This window comes from Eumetopias jubatus, unplaced genomic scaffold, assembly GCF_037043125.1.
Source record: "Eumetopias jubatus isolate StellerSeaLion01/CBP00866 unplaced genomic scaffold, mEumJub1_p1.0 scaffold_6, whole genome shotgun sequence".
NCBI classification, from domain to species: Eukaryota; Metazoa; Chordata; class Mammalia; order Carnivora; family Otariidae; genus Eumetopias; species Eumetopias jubatus.
In genome coordinates this window covers 50733818-50749098 of record NW_028274812.1, presented here as the reverse complement: position 1 = coordinate 50749098, position 15281 = coordinate 50733818, and the positions used below count along the sequence as shown (strand labels likewise).

Sequence of the window (15281 nt, the reverse complement as noted above, 5' to 3'; positions counted from 1 at the left end):
ATTTCCTAATCACGTTTTCCTTGGTAACTGAGATCATCAACCACAAAATCTCACTGAAATAATATTTTTCGATAGAAAACACACAGCAGGGGCACTTGGATGGCTCAGTCAGTTAAGCGTCTGCCTTCAGCTCAGGTCATGATCCCAGAGTCGTGGGACTGAGCCCCGAGTCGGGCTCTCTGCTCAGCCAGGAGTCTGCTTATCCCTCTCCCTCTGCCCTGCTCGTGTTCCCTCTCTCTGCCTCTCATATAAATGAATAAAAAATCTTAAAAAAAGAAAAGAAAACACACAACAGGTTTAAAGCCTCTCTATAAGGAGGGTGTGTTTCTCCTTTAGAAAGACTCATTATATTAGAAATTAAAGATATTTTATAAGGATACCAATTATTTGAGGACTTTACAGGTTTTTACTTCTCTTTGATCCATCACTTACTTTTGGATAAGAATTCAAACCCTCAATAAAAAACTACTGCTGCACACTTGTATCCTGAATTACATCCTGTCTCCTCTCTTGAGACTCTCTTTTATCCTGCACAATGTGAGCTCAAAAGGCCTATTACAGGAAGTGTTCAACTCTCAGCTATTTATAAATGGACAAAATCTTCAAATAGCTTTGTTGGCTACTTCTTCATGGTTCTAGACCTTAAAAACTACCTGTTTTTAAAGAAACAGTCATGTTAATAATTCAAAACATTAAAATGCTCTCTGGGGAAAAAAAATCTTGTCCCTTTGTTTTGGGATCCAAAGGCAGCACCAACATTATACAATACCAACATCACAAGATAATGAACAGGCTTATCTTTAAAAAAAAAAATTAACCAAATAGCCTTACTCTCATCATTTACCACCAAGAAGATTTAAAATTGTAATATATTGCCTTCAAGTCTTCTACACTGATGTCTAAATTTCACTATGCTACGTGAGCATTTTGCAAAACAAGCACACAGTTTAATATCACATATTTTTATCCAGCATATTCAGTCCAAACATATAATACACAAAAGTAAAAATCCTTGATTCATCAATATTGAGATCCATTACATCAAAAAAAAACCTTTCCAGAGGCCTGCTTTTTTCCTACATAAAAATCGGAGACATGCCTTTCCCATGCTGCTAAAATAGTAACCTGTATTTCCTTTAGCAAACTAGTGACTTAAAACTCATCTTTATATATTACATATTCTTAAAGCCTTAAACATTTATTTTCCTTATCGTCAGCCTCCTTGTCTCCAGTCCTCAGAGATTTATATCTCATATATCACCATGTTAGCAAATCATTTCAAGCCAGTACTTCCAAAAGTAAATAGCTTACAGAAATTTTAATTAGCTACAGTAATATGCACAAAAACTGTACCTACTAGGATATTTATTCACTGTAGTATTAGTACTAGCAAAAGACTGGAAACAGCCTAAATATCCATCAAGAGGGATGGTTAAGTAAATTATGTAAGTCAATACAATGGAATACAGTAAAACTATTTAGAAGAACTAGGCATCTCTGCATATCAGTTATGTAATGATCTTCAAATTATATTTGTTTAAAAATAGAGAAATGTAAACTATATTAAACACACACACCCCAAGAAAATCTCTCTAAAATGGAAAACCAAGAATGGGTGCCTGTAGAAAGGGAAAGGGGTGGGGAAAGGGAAGGCTTATATATTACATTGTACATCTTTTTATGCACAAGCACTTACTACTTACTGAACACATGCTTTTTTTTAATAAAATACTTTTTTGAAAAGGTGATCTTGACTGCATTCACAAATTGACAGTTTTTCAGTTTAAGCATCAGTTTGCATCATCAAAATGTTTCAGCCTCAAAATCCCTCCTACAACTTGAAAGACATGAGCTTTCCTATTTCATTTGTCCACACCCTCATATACACATTTTTATTAAATGGTCACCTCAGGGGCACCTGGCTGGCTCAGTCGGTGGAGCATGCAACTCTTGATCTTGGGGTAGTGAATTTGAGCCCCATGTTGGGTGTAGAGTTTAAAAAAAAAAAAGTCACTTCATGGATTTGAAAATTATGTGTTGCTAAGCCACTAATTCCAAAAACTAAACCTTCCCAGTCCAGTATCACAGCAACTAGCCAGTTTCTCAGTCACAGTCGTCACATTCCTTGAGCCACATCTGGCTAGTGGCTACTATACTGTAAAGCACAGATGCATTTTCATCATTGCATGAAGTTCTATTGGGCATCACTGCTCTAGACTAAGGGTTGGTAAACTAAGCAGGGCAAACTACAGCCTACAGACCAAAGCCAGTTCACCACCTGTTTTTGTACATAAAGTTCTATTGGAACACGGCCATTCTAATTTATATTCATTTATATATTATTTGTGGATACTTTTGCACTACAACAGCAGATTCAAGTAATTATAACATATATGGTATGGCTCACAAAGCCCAAAATATTTAGTACCTGTCTCTTTTGTGGAAAAAGTTTGTCGGCTATTGCTCTAAACAATCAAATTTCATTGAAAAGAGCATTTATTTCCCTTGACCTTCAAAAATAAAGTTCTGAAAGCTTGCACTGCATAAATGAAGAACCAATTAAACATAAACCAATGACCATTTGATTTACTAAGTGCTAAAGATACTAAATTATTAACATAAACCCGTAATATCAATAAACTTCCTAAAGTATGCTTGAATGCTAACATTTTCTAAGCGCCTCTATAAAATTGCTAGTAAAAGCACAGAATGGGCACCTGGGGTGGTTCAATTAGTTAAGCTTCCAACTCTTGAGATTTCGGCTCAGGTCATGATCTCAAAGTCGTGAGATCAAGCCCTGCGGGTTACTACCTATAGTGATATTACACGCCTAAGAACAAAGAAGGACAGAATCACAGCTAATGAACATACTTGGTGAATAAGAGAAGGCTTCTAGAAGCAAAGCTATTTGAATTAGGTATTAAGGATGAGCAGGAGTTTGCCAAGTTTTTGGGAGTGAGGAGAAAAGGCAGGGAGTAGCAGAGCAACACCATTCTACTTCGACTATAGAAAAAAAATAGAAATGAAAAGGACTTACCAAGTCCTAGAAAATATGAGTTCAGTGCTACAGAAGCATGGCTTGAACACCCTGGAAAAAAGGAGGGAGTTGGTGGCAAGCACAAAGGCTGTAAAGACGAAAGACTTTAGGATCCGAATGCAAATGGCTTTACATGCCAAAGTAAGGAATTAAGATTGGATGTGATTGTATGAGCCAGAGAGACTGCACAGTTTTCCAAGATGTGACATGAGTGATTTTATTTTGTAGAAAAATGACCCCAGGCAACTTGGATCTTGGACTATCATGAGGAAAGACTAACCTAACAGCAGAAACCAATTAAGCTACTGTACAAATCAAAGATGGTGGACAAAAGTAAGACAGTGAGAATGCAGAGAAACCAGATAAAGAGAACTACAGGCCTGCACTTCTACTTCTTTTAAATGTCCATGTGATATTTTCCCTTTTCTGTATTTGTTGGTATAGATGTATCCTTTACATGGAAAAAGTTTATACAATAAACTGGAGGCAACATGACCTTTTTTGTTTTGCCTCATATGGTATTAAAGAAGGAAAACACATTAGAAAATGCAGTAACTCAGTCACGAGAGCTGGATTACTGTCTTGCAATTTGCTGTGAGGCTTGTCTTTGCTGTGAGACTATGGTCATGACAACCTCTAACAGCTCTGGTTTTCTCATTTGTAAAGAAATGAGACTAAATGATCTTAAAACTCTTGATAGCTTTCTAAAATGCTATGATCCTACTGATACATCATCTTTAATCTTCGTAGATCTCAAAAAAATTGCAAATATATATTTTAACTACAAACCAAATATGAAAAATCTATCAAAACCAGGCTGTTATGACCATGCCTATTATTTACCTATATGTATCCACATGTACCTAACTACATTTGTGAAGGATTTCGTGACCTACATTAGCAGACATGCAGACACCAATTGCTCATCTGTAACTTTATACATTAAGATATATAGTCACCAACTACTCATCTGAAACCCTAAGGCAAAACTGAAACTGTTGTCAGTCAGCCATTTCACTTTCAATTAACGAGTATCTTTCAGACATCTCCAAAAAGGAGCATTCTTTGATTAGAGTGTTTCAAAGACTAAATGAATGTCTGCAAAGTTGAATAGTACTATTGTTGGGTACAACAGTTTTCAGACATAACACTATCCTATGGAATCAAGTTTGTTTGAACCTCTTATTGACAAAAGAAATTTTTAACAATATTCCTTTATCAATCAAAACAAAGTTTTTCAAATTTAAGAAATATGGTCTTGAAATTTGTAACCATAAACCGTTATATGTGACTTGTTACTGTTAAGAGAAAAACTATTACAAATTCTTGCTCATACTAAAAAATCTAGAAATATTCTGAACTTGTTTCTCAAGAATAACTTTTAAGCCTGAGTTTATTTAAAAAGGATGGTTGGGTCAAAAGATTCTCTTCCTTCAAAACAAAAAGAAAAAGTAACATTTTTATTAAAAGTGAAAAACCCAAAGGTAATCTTTCACTTCTACCGTTACAAATTTATGTAGTGTAATTAACATAGTCTAAGTTAAAGTCCTATTTCAATGAAAATATTCTAAGGTTTTTTAAACTGTAGTATTAAACTACAAGCAGAGGCTTTTCTAGTGATGTTTTGTGTTACATTACTTCTTCCAGTGTTTCTCCAAAAGACCTAAATGATTTTTTGGTTATATACTATGTTATATACATCAGAATAATTTCTCTTTAACGAACCCATGTGACTTTTTTCTTGCTCCCTAAAATAGCATTATACATTTTTTCTGAATTAACCAAAATAAATTCTGTAAAGAGCTAAACTGTAATTGACCATGATCAGAGTGTAAAATCCTTTACTATGCAAATCTGCATCAGAGTTTAGAACCATCACTAAAAACCTTCTATTCTTTCAAATCGCTGGTATCAATGAACATAAAACTAATCCTACCAACCCACAAGAGATGTGTTTACTGTAAAGCCTCAAATCTCAACCAAACCCTTCGTCCAAGAAAACCTACCTTTATAATGATTTTTCTTACAATTCAGTGATAACAACTAATGCTTTCAGATCCTACAAGTTTAAAAAGTATATTTTGAAAATACACAAACTGATCTTATTCTATTAAAGAAACTTTATTAATTCTAATCAAACAAATTTCACTCAAGAAGAAAGTGTAGTCGAATCAAGAACTTTATTAGAAGGGAAAATATTCAAAAAGAACAATTAGAAGCAGGAATTAAATTATCTGTTTTTTGTTATAGCCCGTGCTAATGAAATACAATTCAAAAGCAGAATTTCCAATTTTTCTCAAAAGTTGCCTACTGAAAGGAAGCTATTTTAACAAAAATAAAAATACATTTTAGAAATTCCAGATCAAGTATATTATAAAGTTAGCATGAGGAGTATGAAAAACACCACATGTAATTTGTTTTGTAATGCCAATGTCCAAATAGGAAAACTAGATATCCTCTCCCCAAGTATATCTGATAAGATTACTACAGGGACACCAGTAAAACAAGGAAAGTTAATATTCCAAAAACAAAATACAAGTTAATTATAGTACCTCACATTCCAAGATATTAATTCAAGGACACCTGGCAATTAACTGAAAGAATTATGAGAAAAGTTTACAACTGAATACCATGGGGCCTGTTCAGTTATAAGACAAAAATTACTTTCAGTAACAATCCTTTACACGTGTATAGTACCTGGTGATTTCCATGATACTTTACGATAAAACAATTTGTAAAGCTGTGCTTTCTCGTTCTCTGTACTAAATAAGCACACACACTCCAACTACTTTCGTCCTAGAGTTCATAAATCAATTATATCAATTACAACAGAGTGCGCAGAACGATAGGCAACACTTCAAATCTTACTAATGTCATTTTGGCTGATACTCACTTTATTCAAAAATGTTCCGTTACGACCCTAAAGACTCTCTTTCATATAGTTTTTGAAATCTAAGTCTTTGAAATCTAAGCGGGACAGGTAGATAGACGTTCCTGGGCTCCTAACTCTGGGGGAGGAGAATTTCTGCCAGGATGGGCGGTGAAGAAGCGATTGGTTTAAACCTACCCCTCACAGGCAGGGAGCTGGTTCCACCTGTCCTACGGTACGAGATCGTCTACCCTACAGGACGAAGCACAGGCGTTCTCAATACTTTATCCAGCTCGCCTTCTCCTAAGAGAACAATCAATAAAGGCATCCTAAGAGGTTACTACGGCTCTCCCTCAACTCCCAGGAAAACAAAGATTCAGGCCCAGATCTCTGTCACTTCACATTCCGTTCTGGATAATCTAGGTGCTCGATAAAGCCCAGCACGCAGTCATTTAGCCAGGGGACGGAGTGCAGAACATCAGAATATCCAAGGTGGGGGGAAATGAGTTACCAGAGAACTAGACGAACTCTGAAGTTCTGCGGGTAAAACGCGGTTAGTTTCCCAGGAGGTCCTACATTCGAGGTAAGGTGCGGAATTCAGAATGTGAAAAAGCGCAATCGGGGGCGAATGAGGAGGAATCCAGAAATCACCAGGTATAGACTGGGACGGGGGACTGCGCTGAGGAGCGAATGGGCTGGCTGGCGCCAAGGGCAGAGGTGCCCGGCGGGTCAGACCCGTGAGGCTGGCTAGGACCCCAGCACTCGGCCGCGCGACCGGCTCCTCGGCTAGGTTTCAAACCGCCGCCCCCGGGAGGCGCTCAGCCGATTGGAAGTTCCACAACGACCGTCACCAGCCCAGGGCCGGAGCGGCAACTCCTCGGCAAAGCTCTCTCATCCCTCCGCGTCTCCCCAAGAGGCCAGACCCCACAAACTCCACCTCCAACCGAGGTCCCAACTCGAGTCCCGCCGCCAGCTCCATGCACGCGGAAGGCGCCCTCTGGGACGGGACCGACGCCCCCCGACTGGGCTGCGCCGCGGGAGTTCGAGGGGCGCGACGGGGCCGCGCAGGCGGCGGGCAGCACCCGCGTCCCTCAGTCCGTGCTGGGACACGGCCCCGCGACCACCTCCGCCTCGCCACTCGGGAACGGCCCGACCCGGCTCCGACCCACCCATCCCGCGCGGTCGCGGGCTGGGCGAGGACCCAAGCGAGCCTACTCCCCCCGCCCCTGCTCTTACCCATCTTTCCGCCTCGCCTTGTAGACGTGCCCGTAGGTGCCGCGTCCCACTTTGCACCCTTCGTACTCAAACAAATCCTCCACCCGCTCCCGCTCCGCCGCCAGCTTCGCCTTGAAATCATAATCCATTGTCTGCTTTCCCCATAGAGGCACCGGGACGCGGGGGCCGCCGCCGCTCAGTCCCTCCTCCTCCTCCCCCCGCGACCGCCGCTCCACTTCTCCAACAGCCGCCTCTCGGGCGCGCGCGCGCCACCCGCCGCCCCGCGGTCCGCCTTCAGCAAGGGACTCCTCGGCGGCCGCGGCAGCCACCTCCTCCACCACCTCCTCCTCCTCCGCGGCGGCGGCGGCGGCGACTCCCGCAGGCAGCCCCAGTCCCGCCTCCCCCCTTCATTTCCTTGTTTTGGAACCTGGTGGGCAGCTCCGCGGCTTCCTCGAGCTCATTAACGAACCATCCCGCCCACCCCGGAGTCGCGGAGGCTCCTGGGAAATGTAGTTCCGAAGGCTACAGGAGTGGCTGAGTTTTGCCAGCAAAAGAAATACAGCACCCAGGATGCTTTGGGCCGCCACAGGCCCGCCCCCACAAGGCGTGCACGCCTGCGCACTGGGGCCGCCCCTCCCCCTCAGGTAGCGCCGGACTGCCAGTTCCTGTGAAGGTAGAAAGCTCAAAGTTGCCGTATTCTTTCTGCGAGTCTGTGGGAGCTGGTGGAAAGAAGGCCCTTGTTCTGGTGTGAGGAAGGTACTCCACTATAACTGCTCCCGGGAGAGAAGGAGAGTGGAAAGTATTTGACAAGTGGTTTGCTCAGGAGTTTGTTCCAGCGTTTTGAGAGGCGAGCGCTGTGGTTAGGGCAGTTGTACTGCAGATTGTTTGTTTTTTGTGGCAATTGGTCCGCCTGTTACCCCGCCCTCTCCCCCGTCCAACCGTCCATTGGCTGAGACTAGAGAATGACGTCCTCGTTGGTGCGTGGGTATCCCCAGGCTTTGGCTCCTTTCCCGCTCTTGATTGATAATTGGGTGTGCTCGGTTGTTTCTGATAGGTTAATCTTTTTTCTTTAGGATGCGAAAACCGTATTTCAAAAGCTGAACCATCAGCAGTTTCCTAGTCCTAGCTTAGGTCTGAGGAGAACTTCTGAGCCCTAGCTGCCAATCTTCCTTTTCCTCGCGCTCTAGTCATGGTCTCCTCCTACCATATGCGGTTCCCACAGCCAAGCTTTGGCCATCTGTCTAAGGACAGTTAAAGTGCCAGGGGGATGCATCATTTTATTTTTTTTTTAAGATTTTATTTATTTGAGAAGAGAGAGAGAGACAGCACGAGAGGGAAGAGGGTCAGAGGGAGAAGCAGACTCCCCGCTGAGCGGGGAGCCCAATGTGGGACTCAATCCGGGACTCCAGGATCATGACCTGAGCCGAAGGCAGTCGCCTAACCAACTGAGCCACCCAGGCGCCCCGGGATGCATCATTTTAAAAACAATCATCAGGTTTGAACTGTAAAAGATTTGTTACAGTCTATGCATAATGGTGACATTCTCCTAGAATGTTGAAGAAAGTCTCCTGAATCAAGGTGAACACTGATTCATTTAATTATTGTGTGTTTAATGTGTCAGATAATTGGGATACAATCTTAAACATGATTGCTGTTAGGATAGGACTAATATACTACATTTAGTGGGAGCACAAAGGAAGAAATGGTCAGTCGTATCTAAAGTGGTAAGGAGGGTGCCTGGGTGGCTCAGTCGTTAAGCATCTGCCTTCAACTCAGGTCATGATCCCAGGGGCCTGGGATTGAGTCCCGCATGGGGCTCCTTGCTCGGCAGGGAGCCTGCTTCTCCCTCTGCCTGCCTCTCTCTCTGACAAATAAATAAATAAAATCTTAAAAAAAAAAAAAAGTCTTGCTTTAAAAAAATAAAGTGGCAAGGAAAGTTGGTAGTGAGCTGCCTGCTAGGTTTTGGAAGAAACCCGGAAAACTTGGGGGGGGGGAGGGGTGAAGATCATTTATTTACTACAAGAGTAAATTTCTTGGGAAACTTTCTCAGATCTTGAAATCAATCAAAAAGTATCTGAGTTTCTCTTATTTCCAGGAGCCGTGATAAGTGCTGAAGATACCAGATGAAAATTGGTCTTTTTCCATCGGGGGAACTAAAACCTATTGAAGAAATAAACATGCAGGCAAATTAAAAATAAACTGTGTGGGAACAAAGAGCAATGGTAGAATAGTAAGACTTTTAGAGGAGTCAGGCTAGGCTTCACAAGGGAGGTCAGTTTGAGCCAAAATTTAGAGAACCTTATGTGAAGGGCAAGTAGACAAGTAGCAGGAAATTATTTAAGGCAGGATGGCAAATACATATATCATGAGAGAACATGATATAATCTGAGAAATGCAACTAGTTTGAATGTTACAGATTAAAGCAGGGAAAGGGGATATCTAAAAAGAGGTTAGATAAGCAGAGGTCAGATTATGAAGAGCACTATATATATGTCAGGTAAAAGTTTTAAATTTCATCATTTTATTGGCAATCAGAAGCCATTAAAGACTTTAGATAAAAATTTTTTTATTATGTTATGTTAATCACCATACATTACATCATTAGTTTTTGATGTAGTGTTCCATGATTCATTGTTTGTGTACCCAGTGCTCCACGCAGAACATGCCCTCTTTATACCCATCACCAGGCTAACCCATCCCCCCACCACCCTCCCCTCTAGAACCTTCAGTTTGTTTTTCAGAGTCCATTGTCTCTCATGATTCGTCTCCCACTCCGATTTCCCACCCTTCATTCTTCCCCTCCTGCTATCTTCTTTTTCTTTTTTTTTAACATATATTGTATTATTTGTTTCAAAGGTACAGATCTGTGATTCAACAGTCTTGCACAATTCACAGTGCTTATCATAGCACATACCCTCCCCAATGTCTATCACCCAGCCACCCCATCCCTCCCACCCCCCACCACTCCAGCAACCCTCAGTTTGTTTCCTGAGATTAAGAATTCCTCATATCAGTGAGGTCATATGATACATGTCTTTCTCTGATTGACTTACTTTGCTCAGCATAATACCCTCCAATTCCATCCACGTCGTTGCAAATGGCAAGATTTCATTCTTTTTTGATGGCTGCATAATATTCCATTGTATATATGTATATATATATATATATATATATATATACCACATTTTCTTTATCCATTCATCTGTCGATGGACATCTTGGCTCTTTCCATAGTTTGGCTATCGTGGACATTGCTGCTATAAACATCGGGGTGCACATACCCCTTTGGATCGCTACATTTGTATCTCTGGGGTAAATACCAGTAGTGCAATTTCCGGGTCATAGGGCAGCTCTATTTTCAACTTTTTGAAGAACCCCCATACTGTTTTCCAGAGTGGCTGCTCCAGCTTGCATTCCCACCAACAGTGTAGGAGGGTTCTCCTTTCTCCACATCCCTGCCACCATCTGTCGTTTCCTGACTTGTTAATTTTAGCCATTCTGACTGGTGTGAAGTGATATCTCATTGAGGTTTTGATTTGGATTTCCCTGATGCCGAGCGATGTTGAGCACTTTTTCATGTGTCTGTTGGCCATTTGGATGTCTTCTTTGGAAAAATGTCTGTTCATGTCTTCTGCCCATTTCTTGATTGGATCATTTGTTCTTTGGGTGTTGAGTTTAAGAAGTTCTTTATAGATTTTGGATACTAGCCCTTTATCTGATGTCATTTGCAAATATCTTTTCCCATTCTGTCGGTTGTCTTTTGGTTTTGTTGACTGTTTCTTTTGCTGTGCAAAAGCTTTTTATCTTGATGAGGTCCCAATAGTTCTTTTTTGCCCTTGCTTCCCTTGCCTTTGGCAAAGTTTCTAGGAAGAAGTTGCTGCCGCTGAGGTTGAAGAGGTTGCTGCCTGTGTTCTCCTTTAGGATGTTGATGGACTCCTGTCTCACATTTAGGTCTTTCAACCATTTTGAGTCTAAATTCTGTGTGTGGTGTAAGGAAATGGTCCAGCTTATTAAAGACTCTTGAGCTAAGAAGTATTATAATCAGTGCTGTGTATTCAAAAACTCCTGACAGCAGTGTTCAGGATAGATTGGAAGAAGGTGGGAACAGTAAAAAAGCTATTGCCTTAGGGCACCTGGCTGGCTCCCCAAGTTGGTAGAGCATGTGACTCTTGATTTTAGGGTCTTGAGTTCAAGCCCCATGGTGAAGCCTATTTAAAAAAAGAAGCAGCAGCAGCAGCAGCTATTGCCTTAATACTTATAAAATACAGGGATCTAGGGGCTCCCGGGTGGCTCAGTCGGTTAGCGTCTGCCTTCAGCTCAGGTCATGATCCCAGGGTCCTGGGATCGGGCCCCGCATCAGGCTCCCTGCTCCGCGGTAAGCCTGCTTCTCCTTCTCCCACTCCCCATGCTTGTGTTCCCTCTCTCGCTGTGTCTCTCTCTGTCAAATAAATAAAAATAAATCTTTAAAAAAAAATCATGATCCCAGGGTCCTGGGATTGAGTCCCACATCAAGCTCCTTGCTCAGCAGGGAGCCTGCTTCTCCCTCTGCCTACCGCTCCCGCTGCTTGTACTTTCTCTCTCTCTCTAATAAATAAATAAAATCTTTTAAAAAATTAAAAAAAATACAGGCATCTGAACCATAAGAGTGACAGTGCTGATCATGAGAAAAAGACAGATACCAGAATTATTTATGAATCAAATTCAACAGAACCTAGTGATTAATTAAATGTGGGTTTAAGGGAGAGAGAATAATCCAAAATGTCTTCCAGGGTTTTGACTTTAACAATAAGGTAAATAATGGAATAAGAGCAGTTTTTAAGAGAAAAATGATAAGTTTGGCTAGAGCACGTTGAATCTGAAGTGCTTGTGGGGGGGGCTAGAGCACGTTCAATCTCAAGTGCTTGTGGGGGCATCAAGATAGAAATAACAAGTAAGGGGCGCCTGGGTGGCTCAGTCGTTAAGCTCTGCCTTTGGCTCAGGTCATGATCCCAAGGTCCTGGGATCAAGCCCTGCATCGGGCTCCCTGCTTAGAGGGAGGCCTGCTTCTCCCTCTCCCACTCCCCCTGCTTGTGTTCCCTCTCTTGCTGTCTCTCTCTCCCTCTGTCAAAATAAATAAAATCTTTAAAAATAAAAAAATAACAAGTAAGTTGAATTTAAATTAAAATTTTAAGAAACAAAAGAACAGGGCGCCTGCGTGGCTCAGTCGGTTGAGCCTCTGCCTTCGGCTCGGGTCATGGTCCCAGGGTCCTGGGATTGAGCCCTACGTCAGGCTCCCTGCTCAACAAAAGGCCTGTTTCTTCCTCTCCCACTCCCCTGCTTGTGTTCCCTCTCTCGGTGTCTCTCTCTGTCTCTGTCAAATAAATAAAATCTTAAATAAAGAAAGAAAGAAAGAAAGAAAGAACAAGTAAACAGATGAATATTTTTACCTGCCAACGAGAAGTCTGGCCTAAATGTATAGATTTGAAAATCATCAGTGTAGAGCGTGGAGAATATTTTTTGGTTGGTTGCTGTTTTTAACTATGGAGTTTTGCATTCATTTTATCCTCAAAATATCCCTATTAGGTTTGTTGATTTATTATTCTTATTTTACAATGAACAAACTGAGACAGCTAGTAAATTACAGAGCCAGGGCTTAATGAGTATGTACTTGGGAGTAAATGAAAAGTGGGAAAATGTGTAAGTAAAAAACCAAATATAGATTATGAAAAGGTTAACTAAAAAAATAAAGTTTTAGCACACCCTGTGTTACTGAGGATATGAGGAAATAGTCTTCTACATTGCTAGTGGAATTACACATTCACAAAATATATACATTAGATTTTGATCTTGGCAGCATCTATCAAAATTACATAGTAGTTCACACACACACACACAAAAATACATAGTAGTACCACTCCTTGTGGTAGATGCTGTGATGGACCTCCCAGAATGGATAAATAAAGTATGGCACATCCATCAGTGGATTATTATGCAGCCCTAAAAATAATATGAAGGCTATGAACTATTCCTCTCAGATCTCTTCCCTTGCAGGGAGGCTCCATCTGCTAAGCCCTGAATCTACCACTGCATTTGCAATGAGGCCACACTCCCCATGGACTGCTCCCAGCAGATGACTGAGCATAGCAGGATGTTCAGGCAGGTCCATTCCTGCAGGATGCAGGATTTCTCTGATGTGTGACTTTGTTTTAAGGAATCCCCAGGTTTAAGCCTGTCTGAAACTTTCTTAGAACTATGTTGCAGTCTGAGTCACGAACCACCCCAACCCTCCTAATTCCCCCCACCCCTCCTTCATGGGGCTCAGATCAGCATCACTATCTGATTGTCTCGAGCTCTCTCCTTTTTCTCCCTCACAGGCATTTCCTCCAGTAAGTCTCTTGCATGTCTAATCCCATCTTGGCATCTGCTTTTGAGAACACTTTAACAATGAGGAAATTGTTTAGGCACTGATATGAAAAGACCTCCAAGATATATTTTTAACTGAAAAAAAGCAAGAATCAGAAGAGTGTCTGCCATATGCTAAAATTTTCATACAAAAGGAAAAATACGTATTTGCTTGTATATGCATAGAAAGACCACAGGAAACCATTTGCTCAGGGAAGGTAAATGGCTTGAGAATCAGGGATAGGAGGGAGAATTTGTACTGTATGCCTTTTTGAATTTTGATTCATAAAATGTTGCCTTTTCAAAAGGTGAATATTAAATAATTTAAATGAAAAAAAAAGTATGGGCACCTGGAGGGCTCAGTCAGTTAAGTGGCTGACTCTTGATTTTGGCTCAGGTCATGCTCTGTGTTGTGAGATTGAGCCCCATCTGGAGCCCCACGTCGGATTCCCTGCTTGGTGAGAAGTCTGCTTGAGATTCTCTCTCCCTCTGCCCCTCCCGCCGTTTGTGCCTCTGTGTGTGTGTGTGTGTGTGTGTGCATGCGCACATACTCTCTCTCTCAAATACATAAATCTTGAAAAAAACAGTAGGAGCTTGGCTAAGAATGGAGAAAGATAAGAGTTGAACCTACATAGTCAAGAGAAGTTCAGAGTTTGGTTTTGTTATTAGTTTGTTTTTAATAGGAGGAAGAAGCTTTTCATATACTGAAAGGAAAGAACTGGTGGAGAAAGAAAAGTGAAAACATAGGAAATATTGGGGGTAAAATATGGAGCTTCTAGGGGACAAAATCCAAACAGAGGTAGCTTCACACGAAAAGGGAGAAATCTTCAGAAGGTGAGTGGGGAGGGTAAGACTAGGCCTCCATGAAGGAAAGGGAATTGAAGAACTGAGAGATTCCTAGCCTCCTTATAATAAAAGTACTAACTTCTATATAACATGGGAAGCGCGATCAAATGCAGAGGAAAAAAAGCAATGGGGCTTGAGCAGGGGGCTTGAAGAAGGAATGATGGTTTTGGCATATTTTTTTTTGACAAGTAAGCAGAGTGAGAATGAAAGCTAACATTTATTGAATCCTAGGCATTTTACATAAATTAGCTTACGACCATTCTATGAGGAAGATATGTATTATCTCCATTTTGCAAATAAAAAAACCAGAGGCTCTAGGAAGATAAATTATGGAATGTTAGTTACAGTTAGTGATAGGATTTAACCCCAGGTTTCTATGACACTAGAGGATGATACTGTCAAGTATTAACAGGGCTGTTTATCAAGATCAAATGATTCTGAGACATTCCATCGTCTGTGTCTTAAACTCTACTTTGTGTATGTTAAAATTACTACCTCTACTTTATTTTTCTTCATATTTGGTTGATATCAGTCATCTCTTTCTGCTTTTTCAGTGCATGGAAGAATCATAGGGCTTATGAAATACAGAGATTGTAGCATTGCCACAGCCATTGAGATGTTCATTGTCCTAGTATGTTGTTTTTTTTTTTTAAGATTTTATTTATTTGACAGAGAGAGACACAGAGAGAGATGGAACACAAGCACTGGGAGTGGGAGAGGGAGAAGCAGGCTTCCCGCCTGGCAGGGAGCCCATTGTGGGGCTCAATCCCAGGACCCCGGGATCATGACCTGAGCCGAAGGCAGACGCTTGATGAATGAGCCACCCAGGCGCCCCGTGATGTTCATTGTCCTAGTATGTTAAAGAGGCCTTCTTGCCTTTGCTTTTCCACTCAAACAGCAACAGTTTTCTGGCCAATCAGATTTCAGAGTATTA

The 15281-nt window shown here is 41.5% G+C and overlaps 1 protein-coding gene across 2 annotated transcripts in view; it reads right to left on the bottom strand.

Annotated features, from left to right (window-relative positions):
* The window catches only part of CDK19 (cyclin dependent kinase 19), a 165653-nt gene extending 158196 nt beyond the window's left edge, over positions 1 to 7457 (bottom strand). The window contains exon 1 of one of the 2 annotated variants that reach the window (XM_028104148.2): positions 7143 to 7457. In XM_028104148.2, the coding sequence (XP_027959949.1) occupies positions 7143 to 7270 (128 nt within the window). In that variant the 5' untranslated portion in view covers positions 7271 to 7457. The remainder of the gene's footprint in view (positions 1 to 7142) is intronic. The other variant, XM_028104150.2, reaches the window with a different exon arrangement.
* Between the last annotated feature and the right edge of the window lie 7824 nt (positions 7458 to 15281).